This window comes from Hoplias malabaricus, chromosome 13, assembly GCF_029633855.1.
Source record: "Hoplias malabaricus isolate fHopMal1 chromosome 13, fHopMal1.hap1, whole genome shotgun sequence".
NCBI lineage: Eukaryota > Metazoa > Chordata > Actinopteri > Characiformes > Erythrinidae > Hoplias > Hoplias malabaricus.
Genome location: NC_089812.1, coordinates 26499924 through 26518205, shown reverse-complemented (window position 1 = coordinate 26518205; position 18282 = coordinate 26499924). Strand labels below are relative to the sequence as shown.

At 40.7% G+C, this 18282-nt stretch overlaps 1 protein-coding gene across 2 annotated transcripts in view; it reads left to right on the top strand.

Annotated features, from left to right (window-relative positions):
• arhgap23a (Rho GTPase activating protein 23a) overlaps nt 1-18282 on the top strand; it is a 64499-nt gene that overhangs the window by 29984 nt on the left and 16233 nt on the right. For both annotated transcript variants that reach the window (XM_066642077.1, XM_066642076.1), the window contains exons 2-7: nt 3603-3800; nt 7173-7203; nt 8686-8778; nt 9468-9546; nt 9935-9989; nt 12696-14367. In XM_066642077.1, coding sequence (XP_066498174.1) covers nt 3603-3800; nt 7173-7203; nt 8686-8778; nt 9468-9546; nt 9935-9989; nt 12696-14367 — 2128 coding nt within the window. The remainder of the gene's footprint in view (nt 1-3602; nt 3801-7172; nt 7204-8685; nt 8779-9467; nt 9547-9934; nt 9990-12695; nt 14368-18282) is intronic.

The window sequence follows — 18282 nt, the reverse complement described above, 5'->3', positions numbered from 1 at the left end:
AAGAGAACATGCTGCGGGAATTGTGAAATGGAAAACAGGATTACCTCATTCAGGACTATATTCAGAGTTGTTTAAAAAAGAGAATTCTGTGTGTGTGTGTGCGTCTGTGTGTGTGTGTGTGTGTGTGTGAGTTCGTACATATTTTTGTATATATTCAGAACAACTATGTTTTGACTTTGTAGTCAGCGGAGTAACAAAGATTGAAAAAAGTTGTTTTTGTTTAATGTATAACTGAAAACTTCTTTGTGTTTACTGGGTTTACATTTAAACCAAGGGTTACTGCAAGGTAAAGGAAAAAGGATTTATAAAAAGATGTTGGACCCCAGTATTTGATTGTATTCAACCACTAGTACATTAGTGAGTTCAAGTACTTAAGTTGGATGATTAGTACTAGATCACGAACAACACTCCACCTCATCACAAAGCTGAAGTAAAGATCATGCTCAATACTTGGCACAGTCTAGATGGGTATAAAGCCTCCCAAGACCAAATTTGGCATTGAGCGTAATGTCTTTAGACAGCTAGAGCGTCCCATTTTATTCCTTGCTATTCTATAGATATTACAAAATATATGCGTCTAACAAACATTTGAACATATACTGTAATTATTATATAGGTGATTACATAAATAAGGATACATACATGTGGCTGGGGGGGGGGTATGAGACAGAGAGAGAGGGAGCAAGAGAAGGGCTGAGATCAGCTATAATCATAATAAATGGAAACCAGTGAGAGACAAGTAGAAAGAATGAGAAACAGTCTGTGTGTGTGTGTGTGTGTGTGTGTGTGAGAGAGAGAGAGAGAGAGAGAGAGAGAGAGAGAGGGTGGCTGAGTTGGTACTTGGGTTCAGAACTGCTGGATTATAATAGAGTAGCAGTTCCGCTGAGTGGTCAGAGAGATGGAGGGCTGAGGAGAGAGGGAAAAAATAGCTGAGCCTGAGGGGGCATTACTGGTCTTTTCCTTTTAGAAAACTGGTTAAAATCCCCCTTTTTCTGGCTCCTTTCCCTTTCATTTTTCCCCTCCATAAACAACTATTATTCCTGTGTATATTTTTGTAGACTGACCCAACCACTGGACGAATCCTCACCTCTCCACACTTCCTGTCTGACCAACCACAGACCACTTGCTCTCATCTGGATGCTGAGGTCACTGAGGTGGGGGTGCGAGGATAAAGGGAAAAAATGGGATTTCTTAGCATTTCTCTCTATACAGCACCAGTCATAAGTTTTTTTTACTATATTGACATTTTGGAACATTTCCCCCCAAAGGATCAGTAAGTGATCACTTACATTAAATTACTACCTAAGCATTCATTCATTCATTCATTATCTGTAACTGCTTATCCAATTCAGGGTCGCGGTGGGTCCAGAGCCTACCTGGAATCATTGGGCGCAAGGCGGGAATACACCCTGGAGGGGGCGCCAGTCCTTCACAAGGCAACACAGACACTCACACACATTCACTCACACACTCACACCTACGGAGTCACCAATCCACCTACCAATGTGTGTTTTAGGACCGTGGGAGGAAACCGGAGCACCCGGAGGAAACCCACGCGGACACGGGGAGAACACACCAACTCCTCACAGACACTCACCCGGAGTGGGAAACGAACCCACAACCTCCAGGTCCCTGGAGCTGTGTTACCTAAGCATTTGAATGAATAATAAATGTTCATTTATTGAATTTAGGAAAAAATGAGTGGTACATGATGAAGTGTGCATTTTTCCCAACATGCCAAACTCAGCATATAAATAACATTTGCACCCAAATAATCCTAAATAACAGAAATACTATGCATTATATTTATTCCCTTAAATTATTTCACTTTAAAAACCAGCAGAGCACGAGTTAGATCTGTTGCATATGACTGCGTCGAAAGAAATAATCAAAAACTGATAGAAGCAGGTTTGGGGTGTGTTTTGCTATTTATTTGTTTACTTATTGATATTTGACCAGGGGTGTTCATACTTATGTATCTGAATGTGAGGACTATTTATCCCAGCAATTGTCCAATATTTAATACCAAACTGGGCTCTATTTTTGATTACATTATTGTTTCTGACATATAGCCCACCCCTAGCTGAAAGAAATCCATACATATGATGTCTGTGGGTTTGCTTCTGTGGGTTTGATTTCTCACGTTTGGGGCGCAAATAGGACTGTGATTGCTAGACTGTTAGTGCTACACTAATTCTATACAATTACCGCAGAAATGAGTAGTTTTGTTATTTCCAAACCCCCCTGAATCTGACTGAGTTCACCCAGGGTCATGTGGTTTACCAGACCAATGACTCAGCCTTCGTTCTGAACTCAAATCTAGAATGAGCTGACAGGAGAAGACCATTTTTGGGGATTTTCCCCCAGACTGTTAGCAATTCCCAAGGTTTTTTTTTTTCCTGAGCTGACTTTCGAGGAGACGCTGGTTGGCAGCAGTGACATCATTGCTGTTGGACTGCTGGGAATGTTTCAGACTGCCCCCTCCTTCTGTTGGGCATTGTTTGCTCAGGTGGTCTGGGGTGATTGACAGATGTGGGACGCTTGTGTCTGAGAACAGTGGGGTGTTGTCTCTTGCGTGTGCCTGTTGAAAGGGGTTCTCGGCCTTGTGCTAAAATAAGCTTTATTTAGTGGGTAAAACAAAGAAGATATGCCCTATTAGTGTGCACCAGGGCTTTTCTGGGTTAAGGCAGTGAGGTTGGTAGTGTTGTTTTGTTGAAGACTCTTTAAATTGAAAGGAACCTTAGCTTGAGGGACAGCTGAAGTTGATCAGTTTCATAACTACAACACATTATATAAAAGAGAATAGTTGGTTTGTATATTGTATGGGGAAACACTTTTGCCCTCTGTCAAACAAGGGTTTAATTTCCAGCTCCAGAAGGAACAGCCGTTTGTACCAATAAATTCCTTGCACCCCTAACTCATTATCATAATTAACATTGTAAATTGCCAAATGAATCTGCCAAATGCCATAATTGTAAATGTAATTTGCAGTAATTACTAAATAAAAAGCCCTTTACAAGTACTAAATAAGCATAGGGTCCAATGGATTCATTTGCCTTGTTACTGTCTGCGTGCATTTCTGATCTTCTAATGAACAATAAAGTCTTCAGATGTTTTTCCAAAGGGAGTCTGCCTCACAGACAGTAATGTGTGAGTGGTTTGGAATTTATGGGGTTGGAAACTTGTTGCGTGTATCCCATAACAGTAAATGTAAAAGATTATGTAGATTGTTATTATACAAATCCTGGTAGTTTCCTAATGACTTATTATTATTTATTCAACACATTCTTGAACTGACATTTTGGAAATAGTTTAACTTGCTACATTTCCCTGCTAATGTTGCTAACAAACAATGGAAGATATTCTAAATAATATGTTTTGGTGTCTACAAATTGACAAAAAAATGCAGAAACTTGCAGCTTCAAGGTGGTTTTCCTTGTTTTTATATGCGTGATGTATTTTGTCCTTTTTTATCAGTGGGTTAATGGGTTCAGCTGTGTAGTATGCACAGTATCTATTGGGTGGGTTCTATGTGTTGTATCCTGGAACAGCCTCAACAAATCTTTGTGTGCCAGACCATAATATGTCTCTGTTTTCCACAGGCTAAGGGGCGAAGAGATGGGACCTCATCGTCCAGCGAGAACCCTCGGCCAGTGTTGGTTGGCGGGGCTGATGGGAGGGGCATGTCTTGGCAGGGCCCACGGACGCTGGTGCTCCATAAAAACTCACAGGGCTTTGGCTTCACCCTGCGCCACTTCATTGTTTATCCACCCGAGTCTGCCCTACACACCAGCCTCAAGGTAACTCCGCCCAGAAACAAGTCATAACAACTGGGAAATAAAACTGGTGTTTACATGGGCAAATCCTAACTGCGGTTTGGTAACAATCTAGTGCATCAGTCTGTATCATTCTCACCAGTCACCAGACAAAAACCACCAGGACCAACAGGCAAATCCCAAACTCACCTCAAGCAATGCTATCACTGATGTGTGACAAATGTGGGCTTTGGAGCATTTAGTTGTGGGGCATTCCAGGAAGAATCATGAGCTACTACAGCCTCACTTCACAGAGAATTTAGAGTGTTAGAATTTCCAGAAAGAAAGAGACAGGAAAATGGCACAGAGGAAGCCACAAAACAAGGCAACGAATGTACTGTGTACCATTAGATAAAACGGAAAAAATCCAGTCTTGAGATTGTTTCGATCTAATCCTCAGGGGGGAGTCTGGTAGACCAGTGAATAATGAAGAAAGAAGAACATCTCTAATCGTAATAGTGACAATGCAGAGAAAATATAACATAAACACAATGGTGATATAATGGTTTTTCTGATATATCCAACTTTACAAACATTTCCTACTGTGAAAACTCATATGAGCAGTAAGACTATACGACTAAGTTGCAGTCGTTAAGAGTGTCATTGTGTGTGTGTTTTTCTGGTTGAACAAAGTGCCATTATTTTCAGTGTATGTGCCTAGCAGCTGCAGTGTGTTCTCTCAGTAAAAAAGGCCTCTGTGGTGTTTGACTGTTATCCCACATAGAAAACACACTGGGGCGGGTTGTACCAGGGGAGCAGGGACAATAGTTCCCGACCCACTCTGTCGTCCTCTTCTGTTCTCGCTAGAGAACCTTAGGGTCACATGTTGGGTCAGTCTGTGTTCTTGGGTCACCCCACTTTTCTTTTCCCTGCTTACATCACACATCAGACTGACTTTAAAAGTGGATGTAAACAGGTTTTGACTGATCAACCATATTCTGATTAAGGGGTACATATATTTGGCTGAATTTTCACTTTTAAGGGCTCTTAGTGATATGCCCAGCAGGAACTGAGTGTTAGTTGCTTTCTCTCTCTCTCTCTCTCTCTCTGTCTCTCTCTCACTCTCTCTCTATCTCTATGTCAGCCTCACTAAAGCCACAGTATTGTGTGAGCATGTGTGGAATGAGCTCCGTCAGCGCAGGCTAAACCCGACTCTGTTCACTTCAAACTGCCTCATCAGCGCAGAACGATTGATTTGTCCTACTTCTTTGGACTGTTATCATTTTGTCAGGGATCTGTATCTGCTTTTGTGCCTGACTTAGGTAGGCCTCAATCTAATACAGCTAGTCAGACAGATATTGTCAGCCTACTAAGCTAAATGTGTGTGTATGCGTGTGTGTCATCTTGCTGGTCATCTGTTTGCTTTCAGAATGGCTGCTAAATACCTGAATGTTGACAGCAGAGTGGACATTTGTGCTCTTCCCCAGTGCTCTAGTGTGGGTGACCTATGGGCATTGCTGCCCTCTAGTGTTTCAACTAAAACATTTACATGAATTTGAAAGAATTCATTCATTCATTTTCTGTAACCACTTATTCAGTTCAGGGTCGCGGTGGGTCCAGAACCTACCTGGTATCATTGGGCGCAAGGCGTTAATACACCCTGGAGGAGGCGCCAGTCCACATTCACGGACACTTTTGAGTCGCCAATCCACCTACCAACGTGTGTTTTTGGACAGTGGGAGGAAACCGGAGCACCCGGAGGAAACCCATGCGGACAACACACCAACTCCTCACAGACAGTCACCTGGAGGAAACCCACACGGACACAGGAAGAACACACCAAACTCCTCACAGACAGTCACCCGGAGCGGGAATCAAACCCACAACCTCCAGTCCCTGGAGCTGTGTGACTGCGACACTACCTCATTTTATCTCATTAAAGATGAATAATTAACTGGCGGCATGGTGGCGCTGTAGTGTCTCTGTCACACAGCTCCAGGTTCCTGGGGTTGTGCATTCCAGCCTTGCTCTGGGTTTATGTCTGCAAGGAGTTTGTTTTGTTCTCCCTGTGTGTGTGTGTCCTCCAGGTGCTCTTGTTTCCTTCCATAGTCCAAAAACACATGTTGGTAGGTGAACTGGCTACTCAAAGGGCCTCTAAGGGTGAATGTGTGAGTGTGTGGTACCTTGTGAAGGAGTGGTGTCAGAAATTGGATGGACTGTACCACTCTGCAATTTTGTTCACTTTGAACGGCATTCATTTTAAAACATGTCACTGCTCTCTTTACTTCTCTGTCAATTGGCCATTGCTACACACCCACACACATGTTGAAAGTCCCTAAAACAAATGCAGTCTTTGGTCTGTCTTTATTTCAGTCAGTCAAAAACTGTTAAGATTGGATAAAGCATACATTTTAAATGATAAATGCCACTTTTGTGAGACTGATGTCTGATACAATCTTAGTTTTGTTTTGGATTTGTTCTCTGTCCTTGTTGTCCTTGTTTATTGACATTTTGTATTGTTCTTACGTTTCTGTGTGTTTTCCAGAGGTTCTGCCTTTTGTCGGACTGCCATTGTAAATAAATAACCACCCAAAGATTTTGGTTAGGCCCTGGACTCACAGCGACCCTGAACTCGATAAGCTGTTACAGACAATGAATGTATGAATGAATGAACGAATGAATGAATGAATGAATGAATAATGCTTCATTGGCTTATGTTTTACAAATACACTGCTTTCAGAAATGCGTTATATCATTCTAATCTAATGTTTGTGGACACCTGCTCATATTCTGAAATCTAGGGGATCTTTTAGGAACTTTATCTTCACAACCTCAGCGCTTTTGGAAATGCTTTGCAATAATGGATGGTGCCCCCAGAATCAGCCCAGAATCTAGAGTTCTATAAAGCCCAGTACTCTCTAAAATATCTGTTAAACACAGTTATCATGAACTGGACGCCTCATTATTAACAGAAACACTAGCAACTTACAGTTTTTAAATCATTCTACGGCTGTAGGCAGATATATACATCAGTGGGTTTAAAGTAGTGTGGTTGCCTGGGTTTGGAATTGAACCCTAATTTTATCAGTGTCTGACTATTTCAACATGATTATAATTTATTCAGGATGCCTAGTCTATGTCTGTGCTATGTGTTGTTTAAAAAGCCTCTTAGGTTCAGTATCAAGAACCTCCTCCATGCACTTACTGTCAGACTGATGTAATGTTGTCTCAAAGGGGTGAAACTATGCTAGATGATGTGGTGTCTTAAATATGATGCATCATTATAGTCCATCATGCTATTACAGTCAGGCTTATTTTAGTACGTAAGATGATTGCTGGTAAATTATGTAATGATTTTGTGCAATTTGACTTGACTGTGTTCTGTTTTTTTTTTTTTCCTTTTTTTTTTTTTGTCAGGACGAGGAAAATGGAAATGGAAATGGAAAGGGTGAGTGTTCTCTTTCTTCCTCTTTCTGTTAATAGGTCCAAATGTTTCTGTCATCATCAGCCTGCTAGTTATACAGTTATGTTGTGAAATCTTAGAACACGTTTAATTTTCTTTCTAAAGTTTTCTGAGTTACTCTTCTATGAGTTTGTTTTCGGAATGAGAGATGACCACAGCAGTAGCCAGACCACTACTAATTTTCCAAAGGCATTGTAGTAATAAGATCATTTTAACTGGGAAAGAGAGAGTGTTTAAGGTAATGCCTGCTCAACCATGATCTTAATTGTACAGAAGCATTTGGAAAGATCAGCCAATGTGTCAAGTATAAGGCCAGTCCAATTGTGCCCCCTGGCGGATGAAATTTGAATTGTGTTTTGGTAAATTAATGCGTTGCTGCTGAAATAGTATGCACACAAATGAACACATACATTCATCAAAATTGTGTAATGATCTCAGAAAAACTAATTCATCATTTTAACATTGATAAAACTTATAATAGCTAGTTAATGCTAGTTAATGTAAAAAGAAGATACTTTTTAAAAGGTAGCCTTTTCTGAAACCAAAGACTGAGTTTGAAAGATGCCAGAGATTGAAACAGATGCTTGTTAAAAGACTATCGTGTACAAGCCGATGTCCGAGTCAGTACAAAACAAGGGCGTAGAATTAGCATGGACGGCGGTGACGTGTCCCCACCAATATCCAGCGATTACTGAATTGTCCCCTTAAAAAAACAAACAAACAAAAAACCTGATCTGTCTCATTAACCTAGAGATGCAGAAAGGGTTAAATCACATTCTCTACTCGAGTCCTACTTCCCCGGAACAAATATGGCCAGTGTGATTGGCTGTGCTTTTCCCTGCTCTCACGTGAGACTCTGTAGGTTTGATTGTTAGCCGCGCCAAAACTGGAAGGAAAACTTTCCAGTCATATGAGAGTCACGTGTAAAAGTGAGTGAAGATGGCAGCAAAAAAGAATAAGGTGGACATAAGGAGCTATTTGTCAAGTCCATCATAATAATGTTAATGGCAATGCTAGGCTCTGGCGCACAGTGTACAGCAGGCTAAAATCACCTGTAGCTATGAATAACATGGTTTGGAAATGAACTACACACCAAACTGCCAACTTCTTTGTCAGTCATTAGTTTAACACTAATTTAACACTATATAATTATTAAACAATTTATACATTTTTATTCTGAATTATTTAAGAGCACATAGGATAGCATATGTGGTATATGATTTATTTATCATTTTATCACAGAGCAAAGAAAAAAACTCCATCTGGGGTTAGATAGGTCCTCACCAATGACAAGAACAAATCTAGGCTAATTAACATGTTAACGTCATCATTACAGAGATACAAGATTTGTAAAGCGTATGCATTTTGTGATGCTTGTTCTGATGATGTTTACTGATGTTGTATATAGGCCAAGGTACGTTCTTCAGTCATGTCTCTTGCATAATTTGGTGTGTATTGTTTTTAAAGGTCTTCAGCGGAGTCGACTAGAGCCGATGGACACCATATTTGTGAAGAATGTGAGAGAGAGAGGCCCTGCCCACCAGGCAGGTTTGTGCACAGGTGAGAGAGAAAGCGGCAGAGGCTTGTGTGTGTGTATGTTTGTGTGTGTGTCTGTGACTGCTCACTGTCTGATTTGCCTTGGAAATGACCTGATGTCAAATGTAATGGTGACACAAGTTTTTGGATGAAGTTTGAGTGAAGGTACAGATTTCAGAGAGGGAGAGACAGAGATAGAGAAACAGGTTAGGACTTGTTTTGACTGGCCGTTTTTTCTGTTCATTAAACGTAAAGGTTAACTAGCCGTGTCAAAAGCAGTTCTCCTGAAGACAGATCTTCTCAGATGTAGATCAGTAAAATACTGAGATAAACCCAAATTAATCAAATGAGCTTTTGGAAATTGATCTACAATTTCAAGCTTGCATTTCAGGCTGTATTTAAATTTATAAAAAAAATTGCAAATGCAGGTATATAAATATAAATATTTTTTCATTCAGGCGTATAATTATCTATCAACCTGTACTTGTACCTGTACCTGTACTACCTGTGCTTATTAAAGAACCTGTCCTGTCGGTGGCCATTTTGGCAATTATTTCCATTTATACAACAATCATATCTAGTTACTGTTGCATACAGTATCAATTAAGTCCCCATTCATTTTTCAATCAGACTGCCTCCTCATCCTTTATAATGTCTCTGACCAGGCTCTTTTTATCTCTGCGTGTGCATGTGTGTATGTGCTTGTTTTGTAGGTGACAGGCTTGTGAAGGTGAATGGCGAGAGTGTGCTGGGTAAGACCTACTCCCAGGTGATAGCACTCATTCAGAACAGGTCAGTTCATAGGTCTCGTAATTAAGGTGTCATAATTATGTACTGTGTTTTTTTATACATCAAAACTATAATTAATATCACACATCATAACTTGTAATAAATCAGTGTAGTCTGCCGACTGACACCTTTCTCTTTCTCCTCTCTCTTTCTTGCCCCTTCTTTTCTCTCTCTCTCTCTCTCTCTCTCTCTCTCTCTCTCTCTCTTTCTCTCTCTCTCACACTTGCCATCTTTACTACTCTCTCCTTTCTTCTTCTGCCTTTATCTGTTCCGTTCCTATCTCTCCCCTCTTCTTTCTCTTACTTTCTTTCTCCTATCTGCTCTATTTATTCTCTCCCTCCCTCCCTCCCTCTCTCTCTCTCTCTCTCTCTCTCTCTCCTTCAACATCAAGTGAGAGTGTACTGGAACTGTCCATTATGCCAAAGGATGAGGACGTGCTGCAGCTGGTAAGTGTGTGAGCTTGAAAATTTGAGCGTTTATGCCACGCCCTGTCCTTTACACACACAGACACACACACATTCCCAGACACATGCACACATGCATATGTGAATAAAGAAATCAGTGTAAATGAGACCTAAGTACATTCACTACCGTATACAAATGTTCTCGTACACGTATATGTTGTTGTGGTCGGATAAATAGATATGGTTTTCTTTTTCATAAATAATGAACCTCTAAAAATATTACACATACTTGTTGAATGTCTCAGTTCTTCCCTCTAAACACATGAGGCAGATATAAACGCTGACTCTCAATGACTTATGACATTATTAGCAGCCTAGACACAGAGAGATTCATTAATTTTCCTAATATTTATAACACTGTCACCTGACAATATCTCTTACACACACACACACACGCATAAACACATTCCTTGAAACACACACACTCATACTTGTACACATTCCCACATTCATATTGGTCCACAAATTACCCTGTAACTCACATGATCAGGCACGCACAGACACACAGACACACACACACACACTAGCCATCAGTTCAAGCCACAAATACTGGCCACATAACACATATATATTCTTGCAAATTTATTTTTATTTTCTAACTCCTTCTCTGTATTGTCCTCTTTTATGTCTCTCTCTCTTTCTGTGAGAGAGACTTTTATATGTTTCTATCTCTTCTGTGTTCTCTACTCCTCTCTCTATGTATTTCTTCAAATTTCTAATATTTATTCTATATCTCACACCTTTTCTTTCTATTTGCCTGTTTTTCTAACTTTATTATTGTTATTTGACTCTATCTCTCTCTCTCTCTCTCTCTCTCTCTCTCTCTCTGTCTTTCTCTCTCTCTCTCTCTGCTCCACACACCCTTTACACTCGCATCAGCTGCATTCCAGAGATGACATCATCACAGTTCTGGCTCCTCCCACACTCCCACAGGGTGGAGAGAGAGAGAGAGAGAGAGAGAGAGAGAGAGAGAGAGAGAGAGAGAGAAAGAGAAAGAGAGAGAGAGAGGGAGTTAACTGAGGTTGGGTTGGGCTGGTCTCAGGACACCATACTGAGGAAGGCGAACACGGAGTGTGAGAGCGAAACAGACAGAAAGAGTGAGAAATAACATTCAGAAAAGAGAGACAGAAGAGTGGACAGCATCAGAGGAATGAATAAAGACTGAGGGGCTGAATGGAAGAGAATAGTAGAGAGAGAGAGAGGGGTGCTGTCAGTAATTAAGGGAGGCTTTAGGGAATGCTTCAGCTCCCTATGTGAGTTTTCTTTCACTCTGTTTACATGCTTGACTCTATGTGTGTGTGTGTGTGCGCATGCAGAATTCATGCTCTCTAATCCCATGTTTTGGTCTTTTTTTGGGGAACCATTCAGTTAATGGTCATTTCCAGTCCGGAGAGGCCAATTAAATTGGTGTGCGAGTTGTTGGGGCAGTATTTTGATGTTGTCTTGTAGCCGGTCTGTCTGCTCTGGTGTTGTGCTTTAATGGCATGTTGATGCCTCTGAAATGATTCCTTCTCTTCGTATACAAGCAGAGTTTTGACAGTTGGACCTGTCAGTTTAAATGTCAGTTGTGCAAATCTACATTTTGACAAGTAAACACAACTTAAAATGTAGTTATAGTTTGAGACTGTTATAAGAATATTTTAAGTGCTATTTAAGATAAAGAACTAATAGATAGTAGAGTTTATTAAAAATCTAAACTGAAGGTCATGCAAATAAAGATATACATGATACATTGTAATAAAAACACAATCATTGTAACAATCTAATAATGAGTATTTATAAAAATAAATGACAAAATAAATGCTTAGGACATATCTTAACTGGTAACGTCCATTTTGTTTTATGCCATACCATAGATTTTTGTACCTTTGTACTGCATTCTTTTCCTCAAAGCACTGTGAGTGCTGTTGATACCTGGTGTTGTACTGTGATTTACATGAAGTTTGTTTGTGTTTTTATAAAATAAAGATACATTTCTTTTGTGAAACCTGCCGTATGTACAACTCAGTTTTGGATAACTTAAATTAAAAGTTGTTTGATTGTAACTGTTAAATTATATTAACGTTAGACATTCTAGAAGTTAGTAAAAATGTGCTGCTCTGTAAAAGTTAAAGCTTGATTGTGCAAACCTCAGTTGTTGCTGTGTTTGTGCAGTGTCTCAAATATAGTACAGTGTGTCAAAAAAGGCATACATCTTAGTGTCACTTTTTTATTTAGTGCTGACTACACACACCTGCTGACTGAGGGGTTTCACCATGCCAAATTCCTGCCTTGACTCATATGAGTGCTACACTGATAAGGCTTTTTATCATTCTTTTGCAAATATACAGTGTGGAAACACCGTCCAGGATGGATTAATTGTTTTCTGTGATTGGTATGAACTGAATGGAGTTATTGCTTTCAGTGATATGAGGCTGGTGTGGTTTATGACACACATTGGATTCCAAATTCTGAGACCACTTTTAAAATCAGGGATTTTTTTACATGTAAACTTAGAATTTTATAGATTCCAGATCACTATTTGAACTGAAACAAGCATTTGTGAACATTATTGAACATTTGAATAAATTATCCAAAATACCTTCTGTTTTATCATTGATTCTGCTTTGTTTAACTTTGTGAAATGTTCCAAACTACCAAACAACCTTATATTTCCTGATATTTCTTTATTCACTTTATTTTATGCAGGCATACTCTCATGATGCCTACCTGAGAGGGAACGAGCCATTTAAAGGAGGTGCCCAGAATCTCCCTTCTCCGCCTCCTGTCTGCTACCCACCTCGATCTAAATCCCAACCTCCCCCAAGCCAAGCCCCCTGTCCCACCCCTTCCCGAGTCCAAATGGGGCAGAACCAGCTGGACAACTGGAGCCGCTGGCCCGGCTCCTCTTCCTCCTCTGGCCCTTCCCCGCCCCTTGATAACCGAACTGCTCTCCCTGGTACTATCTGGGCTGCAGAGGGGCGTGGCTGTGACCCGGGGGCTGGTGGCCACAGTAGCCCTGCCCATCGCACTGAGGAGATTCGGTACGGGATGACTGAAAGAGCTCAACAACCAACCGGACAGATGAGGGGGCGCTCATTCTCATCATCTTCATCCTCAGGGGGGCCAGTAGCAAGCCCGCAGCACCATGGCCACTATGTTAACCAAGGTGTTCCTGGTCATGGATGGGGCAGCCCACCACAACCTTCACAGACACCCCCATCTAGCAGGAATGAACGCACTCAACAAGCCCTTAGCAACTGGTACTACAGCCAAGTAAATGAACGGGACCGGGAACTGGAACGTGAGCGCTCCACTGTACGTTCGCTACATCTTCGACATCGCAGCTTCTCGCAGGACCGTCTGGGAGAGTTAAACCAGACAAGGCGGGCCCAGAGGGCGGATTTCCCCCACAGTGCTTCTCAGGACACCTTGCTCCACTTACAGCAACCAGGACCTGGGCCTCGTGGCCACTGGCAGGGTGAGAACGCCTCTGTTTCTGCTTATAACCGTACAAGATCGGAAAACCTTCTCAGAACTCGGTACGGATATTCAGGGCGCTCATTAGAGGCTTTGGACCGAGCACCCAGCATACTTTCCCCACATCTCGAGAGACCATCATGGGGAGGCCAGCATCCCACCTCTAGGGCTGAGGTCTTCCAGAGGCAGGGATGTCACTTCAGCCCAGCACAGACTCCCCCTATTGCCAGACGAGCTCAAGCACCCCAACGTCACGAGTCGCAATGGACACAATCCCACACTCCTCAGCACCAAAACCTCACACACAGCACACATGCCCAGCCAACACAGCAGGCCGTTCCCCAGACCCGACACCTGCCATCCTGCCAAAGCCTGGATGAGCAGCCAGAGTGCATAGGCTACCGCAGCTATAGCCCTTCCTTCAACCGCAAGACTGGACGCATTCTTCAGCAGGCGCACTCTTTCCGGGACCCCTCCTACACGGGTCCACGTCTCAGCTGGACACCCACACCGAAGACCAGTCCTCCTGAGGACGTGGCCCCTTCTCCTGTCCCATGCCCTGCCCCTGCTGCCAGCTCAACCACAGCTACACCTCCTGAAGTGCAGGACAGGACTCACCAACCAACCAATCATGAAAGATGGGAAACAGAAGAGGTACAAGCGCAGGTACAGGAGGTTGTACTGAGACAGAAGCCACCGATGGGGCGAAGGGGTGGCAATGCAAACCGTCACCCCCACTATGCCCTGGCTCTTGACGACAATGACCCACTGCTTTTCACCTCTGACCCAACGGAAGCCCCAAGTAAGGAAGAGCTCTCAATCTCCCAACGACGACGTACCAATGGTAATTTAGCACCACTATCTGTGGAGGATGACTCGCTGGCCTCTATCCCCTTTATTGGTGAGCTGCTCTTTTTCTTCATCTGCCGCATTTCCTTTTCTGTAAAGTCATCCTCCATTCTTTGGTTCCAATTTGTACCTGTTCTTTGGCTTCCTCTTCTTTGCAATCATATCAAAACCTTTTTTTTCATTATATTCAAAATATTTTGAAACACTAGCTGATCACAGTGAATGGACTGATATAAGTACTTCAGAATTTTTTTAGAATAAAATCTTGCATTATTATGCTGGGAAGTTAATGAAGGGTTTTTCAGATTTTTCAAAATTACAGCATATATTCATTCATTAAATGTGAACTAAGTGATTTAAAGTGGTTTAAGTTGAAACATTGTGTTCTGGAGAACTATTTCGATTCAGAATTGGTGACAAGAAACAAATATTCAGCCATTTAATTTCTAACAAGGAGCTGGCTACAGTTAAGGTTTTGCCCTAAACTTTTTAAAAATAGACTCATGGCACTGTATCATGATATTGTACTAATAGCACTCAAGAAAATCTTTCATTAATTTGTTCAGTTATTCATTCATTCATCTGGTGCAACCATTTATATAGTTCAGGGTTGTGCTGGGTCTGGAGCCTACCCAGAATCAATGGGCGCAAGGCAGGAACACACTCTGGATGGGGCATCTGTCCATTTCAGTGCTCAAGGAAGACGTATTTTCTACAGATTTACTCTCATTAGCATCAGAATTTGGATGGTCTACTTTGTTGTAAATAAAAGCTGGTAGTGTTTGAATGATAGACATCACAACCCTTGGTTCCTGTCACCAATTTAAAGTAATTGGAAAGAATAAGATCACATCAAATCAATGTTGCATGATTGTGTTTACATCAGTTATGCAGGAATTTTGAAAACTAGACTCTTCTTTCAACAATGAACTAATTTCTTCAGGGCTTTTGTTCCAGGAGCTGTCATAAGTTTCTTTGTCCTTGTTCACTGACCAATGTGCATTTCTCTGCTCTTCTATATCTGTTGTGTATCATCACCATTAACATCCCCCCGTGCTTTGCTGATATTTTGTGCATGCTTCTTTTCCAATACTTCAAAGCATGATGTCTCTTCCAGGCAGAGACACAGCTAATGTTTCTGTTCTATTTATCTGTGGAACTTGTATTTAAGTTCTGAACTTTTGTTGTACCGTACGACTCATTTCTTTGGCACATAGTTGCAGGAAAAGCTGATGAAGTGGCCAGACACTTTTAAAATAGATGAAGGGGAATGTTAGAGAATGACTAGGTCATAACAGCTCATAGCCCCACAGGCCTGGCTCTTCATTTCCTCTGTCTGCTGCACCTGTCTGTGTGTGTATATGTTGGGTAATAGTGGGCTCTCCCACAGTGATGAAGACCATATTACCTGTTTGTGTTTGCATCAGACTTGCCAGGATTAATATAACTTCTGACCTCTAGCACTCATTTTTCTAATGTTTTTGAAAATCAACAAGGCATTAAGGTCAAATGGTACATTCTGATGCTACTTTAAGGAACTGGAAGATGATAGGATCAAAGATGGCTGGAGAGAAACTCATCAAACCTGTTGAAGATATTTGCTAATAGTTAACCCTTAAAGGTAGCAGCTATTACAAGCCATAACAAAACGTGGAGCAATTCCCACTCGACTGCACACTGAAACAAGAGTTCGTTTAGACTAATACAAACTTCTAGGAGAGCAAAAAATGGCAAATATATAATGTACATATATACATATGATTTTTATTGTAGGATTGAGAAGTTAAACTGGAAATTCCCATTTTAAAAAATCAAATCTATTAGTTAAATTATATATTAATCAATGTTTCATTCATTTCAGTGTGGTATTTCTGCACTAATTGTTACCGAATTTTTAACTAGTGGCTTATGTAACAAACATTCTGCAAATTATTAGCTAACTGACTAGTATATTCAGATGTAGGTGTTATATTTATGAACTGAAGAACTAATTGAAATGTATTCATTCATTGTCATAACAATGAATCACTGGGCACTAAGTGGGAACACACACTGGAGGGGTGCCAGTCCTTTCATATTAATTAAAAATATTGAATATGAATATTAATTGTTTTAATATATACATTTAGACTAGACTCTGTTGTAAACAGAGTAAAAACCTTCTGAGTAAGTTTCAGCAACATATAACTGAAAACCATGTAAAATCACTAATGTTAGTTAGAGAGAACATTGTGATAAATGAAATTATTCATATTATAGGCTGTAGAAAGCAAAAAGATTTAAACCGTAGTATTCAAAAACCACAATTACAGAATCAATCAGATTTGTAGCTGCATAAAGATTCTCTCCTACAAGCTTCATTTGTACAGCATACAAACAACATTCATCACTCACATCTATCAATTCAGATGATCAGTGTACGAATATGAACTCTTAAAGGAACTACAGAGAGAGAGAGAGAGAGAGATTGCTTTAGCCTGCAGCTCATCCTGATCGTGTCCCAGCATGTCTGCTTACAGCAGAGTAGTGCAAGAGCAGAAGTAGATTTGGAAATAAAATGGAAGACAAAATGGATTTATGTATTTAAAACAGAGAAAATAAAAGCTACAGATAGACATGCTCCATCACACACACACACACACACACACACATCACATGGTGTGTGGTTTGAGATTTTTTTTCATTCTAGAGCATAACAATGTTATGAATGTTACCTGATCTCAACAGGTAAGGCATTGACTCATGAGTTTGTTATGGCATGGTTAAAGTACTGTGAAAATACAGGAAAGCAAAAATGTTGGTGCTTTAAATGGTTTGATAGTTAGATATTATTCAATAACAATAATTTTGATATCAGGAAAATTGATCAAATTTAAAGGTTTCAACACATTCCAAAAAAAGAGATGCCTTTTGTGTTGATGGTATTGTTTAAGCAGTTTTTTAAAAATGTATTTAATCACAGAGCAGAAGATTTGTATCATAGAAGTTAGGTGTAGGTCACAGGATCTATGTGTTGTACTGAGCTTGGTGGAAAGGGCTGTGCAGAGCAGCTCCCAGCGTGCCCCTTGCTCCTGGCTAAAGCTCAGTTTATTTTAGGTATATTGTAGTCTTTATACAGACTGTTGTGAAATTCCTGTTCTAGTAAAAGCATTCTGCTATGTTGTTTTGGCCTTTTATAATATCTTAGCTACAATATTATATGGTTACATCTTTAGTATCAAAGTAAATCATGAGGAATTGCAGGGAGAATAGCAGAGATAGAGACAGATGCATAGGTAATGTAGAATTATCTACAAGCATTCATGTTCACAAGCTAGGGCATGTTGAGTCCCTGAGAATGAACCAGAGAACACACACACACACACACACACACACACACATTCTCTTATCTGATACTGGGCAGTTGGGCAACTGTATGTTTGGATGCTCTTGTGCTGTTCTGTTGCCTGTAAATCTCAAAGGACTTTAGAAATTCAGAGAGGACACAGCACTGTGGGGTGGGGGGGGGGGGGGGGGGGTTGGGTGGGTGGTGTCTGGTAAAGCATGTTTAACCTTAGTACCACTATAGACAATAGATTTGTAATTTGAACCAGCGCTTTGCCCTGTTTGCAAATACTGGATCAGATTAGAGAAGTGTTTATGTATCTTGGCCTTTAATAAACACTTTTGAAGAAGTCCATGTATTTTTCCATATTCTAACATAAAATACCAGATTACCAGACCTATGTTTAGGCTGTGCGTTCATTAAATAGGGTATTTAATGAAGGAACATTATTGACATTGCAAATTAGACAAATCATCAGTCATATGATTTCTTCATTCATTCTCTTTAACCACTTTACCTACTTATGGTTGCAGTAGGCGGTGCAAGGCAGGAGCACACTGTGGACAGGGCACCACACACTCACACCTATGGACATTGTGAATAGCCAACACAACTACCCACATGTTTTTGGACTCTGGGAGG